We start from the raw sequence: 14,846 nt of genomic DNA, 5'->3' as shown, positions 1-14,846 counted from the left end.
CATCAACCTTCATGAATAATTGAGGTAAAGTGTAAAGGAGTGCTACTGTTGCATAAAATCATATGCCAAACTGTCAAGGAAAGCAAATAAATACATGCATACTTGGTAAGTAAGTCATGGATTATTAAACTGACATTTCCAGGCATTTGTCAAGGGAATTATTTCCATTCAAGCTTGCCTCATATTGATTGGTGATTACAGACAAACAGAGAAAAGCTGATAAACCAACTGCAGTCTCATATCGAAGATGAGCTTCTATCCCATTAATGCATTTATGTCGATGGTACGTGCAGACAACTATACTGTTCAATGCCTATAACAAACTACATAGGCATGCACAACATAGTGATAATAACAGAGGTATAGGTTATCTCTAAATCCCTTTTTGCATTATTTCCTGTTATTTTATTCAAAATCATTCCATTGAATTCCCAATCTACCCCCCTGCGCGTTTTAAACCAAGAGCTTACCAAGTCTGCTATGGGAAAAAGATCCCCTATGGCAATTAGGCAAATCTTTTGATTACCGGGTCGAAACATTCCCACAGCCTACGTAAAACAAGACAGTTGGTCACATGCAACTAGGCTACATATATTCTTTACTCATCCAAAGGGATGTCGCCACATATGTCAAGACGCGCCAGATACCGTATAAGAGAAGATGCTCCTTCAAAATACCAAACCTCGGTGCCTGTGATCATCTCTGCACTTTCCAATTAACAAATCACGTTAAATCCAGATAAAGCCTAGATAGAAAATACACATATCGTCCGAGAGGGATCTTATGGCACTGTACAATACCTGATTTTGAAACATTTCTGTAATTCTGACTTCAAGAGCGGACCCTTCACACAGCAGCACAGGAGCGAATACAGTCCGTGAATGGAAAGATTCCACAAGCATGTAAACACTCTTTCCGACTGCACGACATCCTAGGGAGACGCAGCCAGCAGCAAACTCCAGGGCTGCAAGATACGCACCGCTCCTGTAGCCTACAACCTTTTTAAATCTAACAATTTAAACACGACACTATGAAGTAAAAACAGCGATTATCCCCTCCACTTGTCATAAAATCCTGCGCTTTGTATTTCCCCCGTATCGTATCCTCAGCGCAATAGCTGCGATATTACGCATCCCGTGCCAACACCAGCAAAGGCAAAGCCGTATTTGCTATCGGAAATCACGGTCTTGGATGTTCTGCGCAGTCCATGTTCCCAAAAACAGTCCAGAATTGTACAGTTTACAATAAATTGGATATTTTAGAACTGCTCACCTCTAATTCTCTCCAGACCAAGTCTTGGTTACACCTGTCCCACGCCATCCAGGCACTGAATGACAGTCCGAAAGAAACAAAAAAGAAATCAGGCAAAAAGAAATCCACTCGCGCTCCACTCGATCTCGCACAGGCAACTGCCCCTCACTGAGAATGAACTGAGGGCACCTATCTTACAACTGCTTTCAATCACATGACAAAGCTATTAAAAGTAGGCAGGGGAGTGACTCCCTTCAGTTCAGCCCATGCACTACTCGCCAATGACGTACTGTAAAGCAGGCGGGGTCTGGCACGCGGATAGTAAATATTTTCCAACTATAAAATCGCTCAATTCTAACGAGACAGCGAGATAAAATACATTTCGAACGCAAACCACGTAAATTGTTGCTTGACAATCGAATCACCATGCAGAATATTGAAGACATCAAAATGTACAGTGGTGATATCAATGAAGTATTTGTGCCGCCCTTGTTCAACGTGTCTACTTGTAATCTGTCCTAAATAGCGATTCCAAACATGGTAAAATAGTGACGTTTAAAAGGAAACAGCGCCATAATGTTATTAAGCTATTCTCCATATTAAATATGATGGGGTAGGCTTAACAATGTAGGCTACAATGAAATCACGCACCGTGTTTAGTTATGTTAAACAAATAGTAAGCAATTACCGATGCTCTTCTATTAAAAAAAGGGTGCGTTCTGGGTTCCCATAGGCTAGATTATAAATCATAATAACGGATCATGTGAATATAGAAGGCGACAAAACAAGACAAAAGGCTACAAACATAGAGGTTAAAGTTTAGCCTATTGGTTGGACTTCAATCACATATCCCAAACGTTCCAACTATGCACTGTAACGTTTCCCGATATCTCTAGCCAAGACTACAGTATTTTCCACTGGAGTATATGTTTCAGAATCCCCTGAGCGACGCAAGACTTGTGTGTAATTTCCACGCTAACCTTGTGCCTGCATGCTACTCCAAAACCCCAAACTAACGTAACCGTAGACGAATTTCTTGAATTTCCAGTCTGCTTCCCTAATACCAGTAGAGAACAGAAATTGTGCTTGTGTGGACATGATTCCCCTTCTCAAAGAATGTTACAGTTTTAGACATTTTAGCCTACTGTAATTTCAAGACAGTAACCTTATACATGTTTGAGACTAATGTAACCCCCCCTGTGGTTTCTATCCGTTTAAAAACAGACATTTACATACACTAAAAAAAATGCTGGGTTGTTTGGAAAACTCAACTGCTGGGTTGCAGGCAGTGGGTCACTTAGTTGGGTTGTTTTTCTTTAAAAAGAGCAAGGTTGGGTTGTTGATGCTGAGTTATTGAAATATGACCCAGCTGGTCAGATCAGAAGACTGGAGGCATGGCTTAGTAGGGACCTGGCTTTCAGATAGTTGTTTTTGGCCACCTGTGAGTAAATGTCAGGGACCTGTTCTGTTGTATTTTTAACATATGTTAAGGTTGAAAACTGACTGCTTATGAGGATTACAGAAGTGTATGTGTTCATTAAGACAGGGTTTCTCAAACTGGTGTCCGTTGAGGTACAGCAGGGGTCCGCATTCGGAAAGTATTCAGACCCCTTCCCTTTTTCCACATTTTGTTACGTTACAGCCTTATTCTATAATTGATTAAATTATAAATGTTTCCTCATCAATCTAGACACAAGATCCCATAATGACAAAGTGAAAACAGGATTTAAGATTTTTTTTGCAAATGTATAAGAAATAAAAAACAGAAATACCTTATTTACATAAGTATTCAGACCCGTTGCCATGAGACTCGAAATTGAGCTCAGGTGCATCCTGTTTTCATTGACCAGCCTTGAGATGATCCTACAACTTGATTGGAGTCCAACTGTGGTAAATTAAATTGATTGGACATGATTTAGAGAGGCACACGCCTGTCTATATAAGGTCCCACAGTTGACAGTGCATGTCAGAGCAAAAACCAAGCCATGAGGTCGAAGGAATTGTCTGTAGAGCTCTGAGAAAAGATTGTGTCAAGGCACAGATCTGGGGAAGGGTACCAAAAAATTTGGCAGCATTGAAGGTCCCCAAGAACACAGTGGCCTCCATCATTCTTAAATGGAAGAAGTTTGGAACCACCAAGACTCTTCCTAGAGCTGGCTGCCCGGCCAAACTGAGCAATCGGAGGAGAAGGGCCTTGGTCAGGGAGGTGACCAAGAACCCAATAGTCACTCTGACAGAGCTCTAGAGTTCCTCTGTGGCAATGGGAGAACCTTCCAGATGGACAACCATCTCTGCAGCACTCCACCAATCAGGCCTTTATGGTAGAGTGGCCAGACGGAAGCCACTCCTCAGTAAAAGGCACATGACAGCCCGCTTGGAGTTTGCCAGAAGGCACCTAAAGGACTCTCAAACCATGAGAAACAAGATTCTCTGGTCTATGAAACCAAGATTGAACTCTTTGGCCTGAATGCCAAGCGTCACATCTGGAGGAAACCTGGCACCATCCCTACGGTGAAGCATGGTGGTGGCAGCATCATGCTGTGGGGATGTTTTTCAGCGGCAGGGACTGAGAGACTAGTCAGGATCGAGGGAAAGATGAACGGAGCAAAGTACAGAGAGATCCTTGATGAAAACCTGCTCCAGAGTGCTCAGGACCTCAGACTGGGGCGAAGGTTCACCTTCCAACAGGACAACGACCCTAAGCACACAGCCAAGACAATGCAGGAGTGGCTTCGGAACAAGTCTCTGAATGTCCTTGAGTGGCCCAGCCAGAGAAGAATGGGAGAACTCCCCAAATACAGGTGTGCCAAGCTTGTAGCGTCATACTCAAGAAGACTCAAGTCTGTAATCGCTGCCAAAGGTGCCTCAACAAAGTACTGAGTAAAGGGTCTGAATACTTATGTAAATGTGATATTTCAGTTTATTTTTATTTTAGAAATGTGCTAACATTTCTAAAAAACTGTTTTTGCTTTGTCATTATGGGGTATTGTGTGTAGATTGATGAGGGAAAAAAAGAATGTAATCCATTTTAGAATAAGGCTGTAACGTAAAACAAAATGTGGAAAAAGTCAAGCGTTCTGAATACTTTCCGAATGCACTGTATATACAAAAGTATGTGGACACCCCTTCAAATGAGTGGATTCGGCTTTCTCAGCCACACCCGTTGCTGACAGGTGTATAAAATCGAGCACACAGCCATGCCATCTCCATAGACAAACATTGGCAGTAGAATGGCCTTACTGAAGAGTTCAGTGACTTTCAACCTGGCACCGTCATAGGAATGGTGCCTTTCCAACAAGTAATTTAGTCAAATTTCTGCCCTGCTAGAGCTGCCCCGGTCAACTGTAAGTGCTGTTATTGTGAAGTGGAAACTTCTAGGAGCAACAACGGCTCAGCCAAGGAAGTGGTAGGCCCACAAGCTCACAGATCGGGACCGCCGAGTGCTGAAGTGCGTAGCGCGTAAAAGTCGTCTATACTCGGTTGTAACACTCACTACCGAGTTCCAAACTGCCTCTGGAAGCAACGTCAGCGCAAGAACTGTTAGTCGGGAGCTTCATGAAATGGGTTTCCATGGCCGAGCAGCCGCACACAAGCCTAAGATCACCATGCGCAATGCCAAGTGTTGGCTGGAGTGGTGTAAAGCTCACCGCCATTGGACTCTGGAGCAGTGGAAACGCGTTCTCTGGAGTAAATGAATCACGCTTCACCATCTAGCATTCCGACGGACAAATCTGGGTTTGGTGGATGCCAGGAGAACGCTACCTGCCCCAATGCATAGTGGCAACTGTAAAGTTTGGTGGAGGAGAAATACTGGTCTGGGGCTGTTTTTCTTGCATTAATCCAAGTCACAATAATATAATTTAAACCTAACCAAGCCTATGTCCTGGCCATGGAGTTATATAAAGTCCTCTAGTGGCCAAAAGCTCTCACAGACGCCATCATGACACAGATACAGAGATGTTAAGTCTATGGTCCTGGCCCATCACCTTATGTATTTTTTTTGTGAACAAGACAGGTAACAAGTATCAACCGTGTGTACAGTGTCAACAGTGAGTGTATATGAAACAGCAGCACAGACAACAAAAAACACAAGCTCGGTGTTGATTGTGCAAATACCCCTTGTTTGTGGTAGCCTATTAATTTCCACAGATAATACACTTGTAGTAAGACCCTGTATGGTATGAAATGGGATATCATTCTCATCAAAGGAAATGAAGGTAGTCCAAAATTATATTTTCACTAAATTGACAAACAAAAGTTTAACACATCATCCATCCCCTAGGATAAATCTCATATAATTCCAACAATTTAATGAAGATATTTTATCGGGTAAAAAAGCAAAAACTAAATGTGAATGTAGCCTGAGGCGTCAGTGATAGATAGTCCTAATCTTTTTCAAGTCAATGACCCTTGTGATGGCATTGAACATCAGTTAGAATAATTCAAGGAATATTTGTGTATTGTGTAATAACACTTAACTCCATTACTATTAAACAACAAAGCATTTACTAATTTACAATGTAACAACAAATGAATACATTGTTGTTACTATAATTGCGCCATTACAACCCAGGTATAAGAGCAACTTAATTTAAAGTGTTACCAATGTACTTTTTAACGGTACATAGAATACATAGATCATTCCATACAACACAACACACAACACAACAAGGAATAACATTTCACTCTATGGAATAGACCAGGCTCAGTTCAGTTTTATAGTCAAGGGCCTATTAACTCCACATGAGCATGCAATGTTGTTTCCCTAAATTAGCCTGCCACATAAGTCTCAATAAACATGAAATTGCACAGAAACCTGTAAAAAGTATTCCGATGCTGGAGCTAGGGACTTGCTTTGTAGGCGGTGGTGTCAATGTGTCTGCTTATTGCTATTCGAGGGCCTTTTTCTACCAGTAAACCTACACATCTGCTTCGCCATGCATGCCCAGTGCCCACAGACACTACCCAGAAGCCACGGCAAAACAATTTTTGAGCAGGTGGTGTGCGGTGACCTCACTGGGCCCAGATGGAACAACGCCCCCACACACACACACACACAGACACAGAACACAATAGTAGGTGGCTCTGGAAGCACGTCTGATATATAAAACATTGCGACGACGTATACTCAACGTACTCACTATGAGGACAGCCCTTGTGGTGATGGGGGATGTTAGACAGATGCTGGAGCTTATCTGGTTCCACTAGGCTACAGAACATGACTCACACACCCAGCCCAGGCTTATCTAATTGTACTCTTCATGCCAATTAATACGGCAGAGCCTAAAAATAGCACGACTACATTGTATACATTTTATTTTATTTTAAATGTTGATGCTTTTGTTTCTATTAACTGTTATTTTTAGTTTAGTGTCATGATGGTTTGTAGATTTAAGGATCATCTTTGAAGATGGAGCCTGTCCAGCTTTATTTGAAGTAAAAGTACTATTTTGAGGACTATTGGGTAGTGTGTTAAGATATATGAAGATAAAATGAAGAGGTCTATCAGTGGTGTATGTGTATCCGACTGGCAGGCTGACTAATGCATTGGCCAAGATTAGAAGGTAGATTGGGGGGACGGCTCACTGAAAGCAATGACTGCAGCAATGTCCCAGCTACTCTCATATAAAAGGATGGCGGCAAGTCAGCCTATAGTGGAAGATGTGTGACAAGTTGTTAGAACCCATTTGCCTCATAGGGCATTGTGATTTGATGGACATGGTTACTATGACAGACAGAGACAGTACAGGAGCATCAGAACCAAGACCGAGAGACAGCTTCTATTACCAGGCCATCAGACTGTTGAACAGCTTCTATTACCATCCGACTGTTGAACAGCTTCTATTACCAGGCCATCAGACTGTTGAACAGCTTCTATTACCATCAGACTGTTGAACAGCTTCTATTACCATCAGACTGTTGAACAGCTTCTATTACCATCAGACTGTTGAACAACTTCTATTACCATCAGATTGTTGAACAGCTTTTATTACCAGACCATCAGACTGTTGAACAGCTTCTATTACCAGACCATCAGACTGTTGAACAGCTTCTATTACCAGACCATCACTGTTGAACAGCTTCTATTACCAGACCATCACTGTTGAACAGCTTATATTACCATCAGACTGTTGAACAGCTTCTATTACCAGACCATCACTGTTGAACAGCTTATATTACCATCAGACTGTTGAACAGCTTCTATTACCAGACCATCACTGTTGAACAGCTTCTATTATCATCAGACTGTTGAACAGCTTCTATTACCAGACCATCAGACTGTTGAACAGCTTCTATTACCATCAGACTGTTGAACAGCTTCTATTACCAGACCATCAGACTGTTGAACAGCTTCTATTACCAGACCATCAGACTGTTGAACAGCTTCTATCACCAGACCATCACTGTTGAACAGCTTATATTACCATCAGACTGTTGAACAGCTTCTATTACCAGACCATCACTGTTGAACAGCTTCTATTACCAGACCATCAGACTGTTGAACAGCTTCTATTACCAGACCATCACTGTTGAACAGCTTATATTACCATCAGACTGTTGAACAGCTTCTATTACCAGACCATCACTGTTGAACAGCTTATATTACCATCAGACTGTTGAACAGCTTCTATTACCAGACCATCACTGTTGAACAGCTTCTATTATCATCAGACTGTTGAACAGCTTCTATTACCAGACCATCAGACTGTTGAACAGCTTCTATTACCATCAGACTGTTGAACAGCTTCTATTACCAGACCATCAGACTGTTGAACAGCTTCTATTACCAGACCATCAGACTGTTGAACAGCTTCTATCACCAGACCATCACTGTTGAACAGCTTATATTACCATCAGACTGTTGAACAGCTTCTATTACTAGACCATCAGACTGTTGAACAGTTTCTATTACCAGGCCATCAGACTGTTGAACAGCTTCTATTACCAGGCCATCAGACTGTTTAACAGCTTCTATTACCAGGCCATCAGACTGTTGAACAACTTCTATTACCATCAGACTGTTGAACAGCTTTATTACCATCAGACTGTTGAACAGCTTTATTACCATCAGACTGTTGAAGAACTTATATTACCACCAGACTGTTGAACAGCTTCTATTACCAGGCCATCAAACTGATGAACAGCTTCTATTACCATCAGACTGTTGAACAGCTTCTATTACCAGACCATCAGACTGTTGAACAGCTTCTATTACCAGGCCATCAGACTGTTGAACAGCTTCTATTACCATCAGACTGTTGGACAGCTTCCATTTCCATCAGTTTGTTGAACAGCTTCTATTACCATCAGAATGTTGAACAGCTTCTATTACCAGACCATCAGTTTGTTGAACAGCTTCTATTACCATCAGACTGTTGAACAGCTTCTATTACCAGGCAATCAGACTGTTGAACAGCTTCTATTACCAGGCCATCAGACTGTTGAACAGCTTCTATTACCATCAGACTTTTGAACAGCTTCTATTACCAGCCCATCAGACTGTTGAACAACGTCTATTACCATCAGACTGTTGAACAGCTTCTATTACCAGACCATCAGACTGTTGAACAGCTTCTATTACCAGACTATCAGACTGTTGAACAGCTTCTATTACCAGACCATCAGACTGTTGAACAGCTTCTATTACCAGGCCATCAGACTATTGAACAGCTTATATTACCATCAGACTGTTGAACAGCTTTATTACCATCAGACTGTTGAACAGCTTTATTACCATCAGACTGTTGAACAGCTTCTATTACCAGACCATCAGACTGTTGAACAGCTTCTATTATCATCAGACTGTTGAACAGCTTCTATTACCAGACCATCAGACTGTTGAACAGCTTCTATTACCAGACCATCAGACTGTTGAACAGCTTCTATTACCATCAGACTGTTGAATAGCTTCTATTACCAGACCATCAGACTGTTGAACAGCTTCTATTATCATCAGACTGTTGAACAGCTTCTATTACTAGACCATCAGACTGTTGAACAGTTTCTATTACCAGGCCATCAGACTGTTGAACAGCTTCTATTACCAGGCCATCAGACTGTTGAACAGCTTCTATTACCAGGCTAACAGACTGTTTAACAGCTTCTATTACCAGGCCATCAGACTGTTGAACAACTTCTATTACCATCAGACTGTTGAACAGCTTTATTACCATCAGACTGTTGAACAGCTTTATTACCATCAGACTGTTGAAGAACTTATATTACCACCAGACTGTTGAACAGCTTCTATTACCAGGCCATCAAACTGATGAACAGCTTATATTACCATCAGACTGTTGAACAGCTTCTATTACCAGACCATCAGACTGTTGAACAGCTTCTATTACCAGGCCATCAGACTGTTGAACAGCTTCTATTACCATCAGACTGTTGGACAGCTTCCATTTCCATCAGTTTGTTGAACAGCTTCTATTACCATCAGAATGTTGAACAGCTTCTATTACCAGACCATCAGTTTGTTGAACAGCTTCTATTACCATCAGACTGTTGAACAGCTTCTATTACCAGGCAATCAGACTGTTGAACAGCTTCTATTACCAGGCCATCAGACTGTTGAACAGCTTCTATTACCATCAGACTTTTGAACAGCTTCTATTACCAGCCCATCAGACTGTTGAACAACGTCTATTACCATCAGACTGTTGAACAGCTTCTATTACCAGACCATCAGACTGTTAAACAGCTTCTATTACCAGACTATCAGACTGTTGAACAGCTTCTATTACCAGACCATCAGACTGTTGAACAGCTTCTATTACCAGGCCATCAGACTATTGAACAGCTTATATTACCATCAGACTGTTGAACAACTTCTATTACCAGGCCATCAGACTGTTGAACAACTTCTATTACCAGGCCATCAGACTGTTGAACAGCTTATATTACCATCAGACTGTTGAACAGCTTCTATTACCAGGCCATCAGACTGTTGAACAGCTTCTATTACCAGGCCATCAGACTGTTGAACAGCATCTATTACCAGGCCATCAGACTGTTGAATAGCATCTATTACCAGACAATCAGACTGTTGAACTGCTTATATTCCCAAGCCAACAGACTGTTGAACAACTTCTATTACCATCAGACTGTTGAACAGCTTCTATTACCATCAGACTGTTGAACAGCTTCTATTACCAGGCCATCCGACTGTTGAACAGCTTCTATTTGTGACACTCTGGCTCCAGGGACTCTGATTTATGGAGCCAGGGTTGTTCATTTTCATTTGGGTGTATTTCTATGTTGGGATTTCTAGTTGTGCATTTCTATGTTGTGGTGGTTCTTGATTATTCATGTGACTCCCAATCGGAGGTAACGAGTGACAGCTGTCGGCTCGTTATCTCTGATTGGGAGCCATATTTAAACTGTTGTGGTTTCACTGTGTGTTTGTGGGTTTTTGTTCCATGTACAGTCATTTGTCACTGTGGACTTCACTATCGTCATTCGTTTATTTGTTTTCGTGGTTGCTTTGATTAAATAAAGTCATCATGTTCACTCAACGCGCTGCGTATTGGTCCGCTTCCTCAGACGTTCGTGACAGAAAAACCCACCATAGAAGGACCAAGCAGCGTGTCCAGGAGCAAGACAGCTGGACATGGGAGGAGGCGCCTGGTAAGGAGATCGAGAGGCTGGCGATGGCCCAGGTGGGCAAATCGTGGTCCTGGGAGGACATGCTCGGGGGCAAGGGACCTTGGGGGAAGATCAAGGCCCTGGCGAGAGAGGAGCAACGGCGTCAGCAGGGTCATCGTTGGAAGGACGAAAGGGCAACCCCAAAAAGTTTTTTTGGGGGCACATGGCTTTGGGCGGTTGGGCAGCAGGAGGCTGCCACAGGGAGATGTGGAGAGAAGGCTATCGGATTACGGGAGCCATTGGCGAGTAGAGGAAGGGAAGTTGTTGCGGCACGGCGTGAGAGACTGATGTGTGTTACCAGTCCGGTCCGGCCCGTTCCTGATCCCCAGTTAAAGCCAGTGGTGTGTGTTCCCAGTACGGACCGGCCTGTTCCTACTCCACGCATCAAGCCCACGGTGTGCGTCGCCAGTCCAGCCCGGCCGGTTCGGCTCCACGTACTAAGGATACGGTGTGCGTCGACAGCCCTGCCCGGCCTGTTCCTGCTCCACGCACCAAGGATACGGTGTGCGTCGACAGCCCTGCCCGGCCTGTTCCTGCTCCACGCACCAAGGATACGGTGTGCGTCGACAGCCCTGCCCGGCCTGTTCCTGCTCCACGCACCAAGGATACGGTGTGCGTCGACAGCCCTGCCCGGCCTGTTCCTGCTCCACGCACCAAGGATACGGTGTGCGTCGACAGCCCTGCCCGGCCTGTTCCTGCTCCACGCACCAAGGATACGGTGTGCGTCGACAGCCCTGCCCGGCCTGTTCCTGCTCCACGCACCAAGGATACGGTGTGCGTCGACAGCCCTGCCCGGCCTGTTCCTGCTCCACGCACCAGGGATATGGTGCGCCGCCAGCCCGGCCCGGCCTGTTCCGGCCACTCGCACCAGGGATACGGTGCGCGTCGCCAGCCCAGCCCGGCCTGTTCCTGCTCCACGCACCAGGGATACGGTGCGCTTCGCCAGCCCGGCCCGGCCTGTTCCGGCCACTCGCACCAGGGATACGGTGCGCGTCGCCAGCCCAGCCCGGCCTGTTCCTGCTCCACGCACCAGGGATACGGTGCGCTTCGCCAGCCCGGCCCGGCCTGTTCCGGCCACTCGCACCAGGGATACGGTGCGCGTCGCCAGCCCAGCCCGGCCTGTTCCTGCTCCACGCACCATAAAAAGCCCTGAGATGCGTGTCCTCAGCCTGGGACCACCAGTTCCGGCACCACGCATCAGGCCTACGGTGCGTCCCCAGGGCCCAGCATGCCCTGTTCCTTCTCCCCGCACTAGCCCTGAGATGCGTGTCCTCAGCCCGGTACCTCCAGTTCCGGCACCACGCACCAGGCCTACGGTGCGCCTCAGACGGCCAGAATCTGCCGTCTGCCCAACGGGGCCTGAACTGCCCGTCTGCCCAACGGCGCCTGAACTGCCCGTCTGCCCAACGGTGCCTGAACTGCCCGTCTGCCCAACGGCGCCTGAACTGCCCGTCTGCCCAACGGTGCCTGAACTGCCCGTCTGCCCAACGGCGCTTGAACTACCCGTCTGCCCTACGGCGCTAAAGCCGCCCGTCTGTACTGAGCCTGCAAAGCCGCCCGTCTGCCATGAGCCTTCAGAGCCGTCCGCCAGATCGGAGCCGATAGAGCCTTCCGCCAGACAGGAGCCGCTAGAGCCTTCCGCCAGACAGGATCAGCCAGAGCCGTCTGCCAGACAGGATCAGCCAGAGCCTTCCGCCAGATATGAGCAGCCAGATCCGTCAGCCAGCCATGAGCAGCCAGAGCCTTCCGCCAGCCATGAGCAGCCAGATCCGTCAGCCAGCCATGAGCAGCCAGATCCGTCAGCCAGCCATGAGCAGCCAGATCCGTCAGCCAGCCATGAGCCGTCCAGCCAGGATCCGCCAGAGCCGTCCAGCCAGGATCCGCCAGAGCCGTCCAGCCAGGATCCGCCAGAGCCGTCCAGCCAGGATCCGCCAGAGCCGTCCAGCCAGGATCCGCCAGAGCCGTCCAGCCAGGATCCGCCAGAGCCGTCCAGCCAGGATCCGCCAGCCAGCCAGGATCTGCCAGAGCCAGCCAGCCAGGATCCGCCATTTAGTCCGGTACTGCCCCTTAGTCCTGTGCTGCCCCTTATCCTGGTGCTGCCCCTTATCCTGGTGCTGCCCCTTATCCTGGTGCTGCCCCTTAGTCCGGTGCTGCCCCTTAGTCCGGTGCTGCCCCTTAGTCTGGTGCTGCCCCTTAGTCTGGTGCTGCCCCTTAGTCTGGTGCTGCCCCTTATCCTGGTGCTGCCCCTTCTCCTGGTGCTGTCCCTTAGTCCGGTGTTGCCCCTTAGTCCGGTGCTGCCTCTTAGTCCGGTGCTGCCCCATAATCCAGTGGGGTTATATTGGAGGGTGGTCATTTGGAGGAGGCTACGTAAGCGGGTAGTGACTATGGTGGGGTGGGGACCACGACCAGTGCCAGAGCCGCCACCATGGACAGACGCCCACCCAGACCCTCCCCTAGACTGTATGCTGGTGCGCCCGGAGTTCGCACCTTTAGGGGGTACTGTGACACTCTGGCTCCAGGGACTCTGATTTATGGAGCCAGGGTTGTTCATTTTCATTTGGGTGTATTTCTATGTTGGGATTTCTAGTTGTGCATTTCTATGTTGTGGTGGTTCTTGATTATTCATGTGACTCCCAATCGGAGGTAACGAGTGACAGCTGTCGGCTCGTTATCTCTGATTGGGAGCCATATTTAAACTGTTGTGGTTTCACTGTGTGTTTGTGGGTTTTTGTTCCATGTACAGTCATTTGTCACTGTGGACTTCACTATCGTCATTCGTTTATTTGTTTTCGTGGTTGCTTTGATTAAATAAAGTCATCATGTTCACTCAACGCGCTGCGTATTGGTCCGCTTCCTCAGACGTTCGTGACACTATTACCAGACCATCAGACTGTTGAACAGCTTCTATTACCAGACCATCTGACTGTTGAACAGCTTCTATTAACATCAGACTGTTGAACAGCTTCTATTACCATCAAACTGTTGGACAGCTTCTATTACCATCAGACTGTTGGACAGCTTCCATTTCCATCAGTTTGTTGAACAGCTTCTATTACCATCAGAATGTTGAACAGCTTCTATTACCAGACCATCAGTTTGTTGAACAGCTTCTATTACCATCAGACTGTTGAACAGCTTCTATTACCAGGCAATCAGACTGTTGAACAGCTTCTATTACCAGGCCATCAGACTGTTGAACAGCTTCTATTACCATCAGACTTTTGAACAGCTTCTATTACCAGCCCATCAGACTGTTCAATCAATCAATTTTCAATCAATTTTATTTTATATAGCCCTTCTTACATCAGCTAATATCTCGAAGTGCTGTACAGAAACCCAGCCTAAAACCCCAAACAGCTAGTAATGCAGGTGTAGAAGCACGGTGGCTAGGAAAAACTCCCTAGAAAGGCCAAAACCTAGGAAGAAACCTAGAGAGGAACCAGGCTATGAGGGGTGGCCAGTCCTCTTCTGGCTGTGCCGGGTGGAGATTATAACAGAACCATGCCAAGATGTTCAAAAATGTTCATAAGTGACAAGCATGGTCAAATAATAATCAGGAATAAATCTCAGTTGGCTTTTCATAGCCGATCATTAAGAGTTGAAAACAGCAGGTCTGGGACAGGTAGGGGTTCCATAACCGCAGGCAGAACAGTTGAAACTGGAATAGCAGCAAGGCCAGGCGGACTGGGGACAGCAAGGAGTCACCACGGCCGGTAGTCCCGACGTATGGTCCTAGGGCTCAGGTCTCTCAGTTGGCTTTTCATAGCCGATCATTAAGAGTTGAAAACAGCAGGTCTGGGACAGGTAGGGGTTTCGTAACCGCAGGCAGAACAGTTGAAACTGGAATAGCAGCAAGGCCAGGCGGACTGGGGACAGCAAGGTGTCAGCATGCCCGGTAGTCCTGACGTATGGTCCTAGGGCTCAGGTTCTCAGAGAGAAAGAGAGAA

At 46.1% G+C, this 14,846-nt stretch overlaps 1 protein-coding gene across 5 annotated transcripts in view; it reads right to left on the bottom strand.

Annotated features, from left to right (window-relative positions):
* ppargc1a (peroxisome proliferator-activated receptor gamma, coactivator 1 alpha) overlaps positions 1–1,437 on the bottom strand; it is a 57,690-nt gene extending 56,253 nt beyond the window's left edge. For 4 of the 5 annotated variants that reach the window (XM_041882533.2, XM_045221810.1, XM_045221808.1 and 1 more), the window contains exon 1: positions 1,273–1,437. In XM_041882533.2, the coding sequence (XP_041738467.2) occupies positions 1,273–1,320 (48 nt within the window). In that variant the 5' untranslated portion in view covers positions 1,321–1,437. Of the gene's footprint in view, positions 1–800; positions 881–1,272 lie in introns of those variants that run through there. The other variant, XM_045221809.1, reaches the window with a different exon arrangement.
* Positions 1,438–14,846: the final 13,409 nt, after the last annotated feature.

This window comes from Coregonus clupeaformis, chromosome 8 (genome assembly GCF_020615455.1).
Source record: "Coregonus clupeaformis isolate EN_2021a chromosome 8, ASM2061545v1, whole genome shotgun sequence".
Lineage (NCBI taxonomy): Eukaryota > Metazoa > Chordata > Actinopteri > Salmoniformes > Salmonidae > Coregonus > Coregonus clupeaformis.
This window is presented reverse-complemented; position numbering and strand designations above follow the sequence as displayed.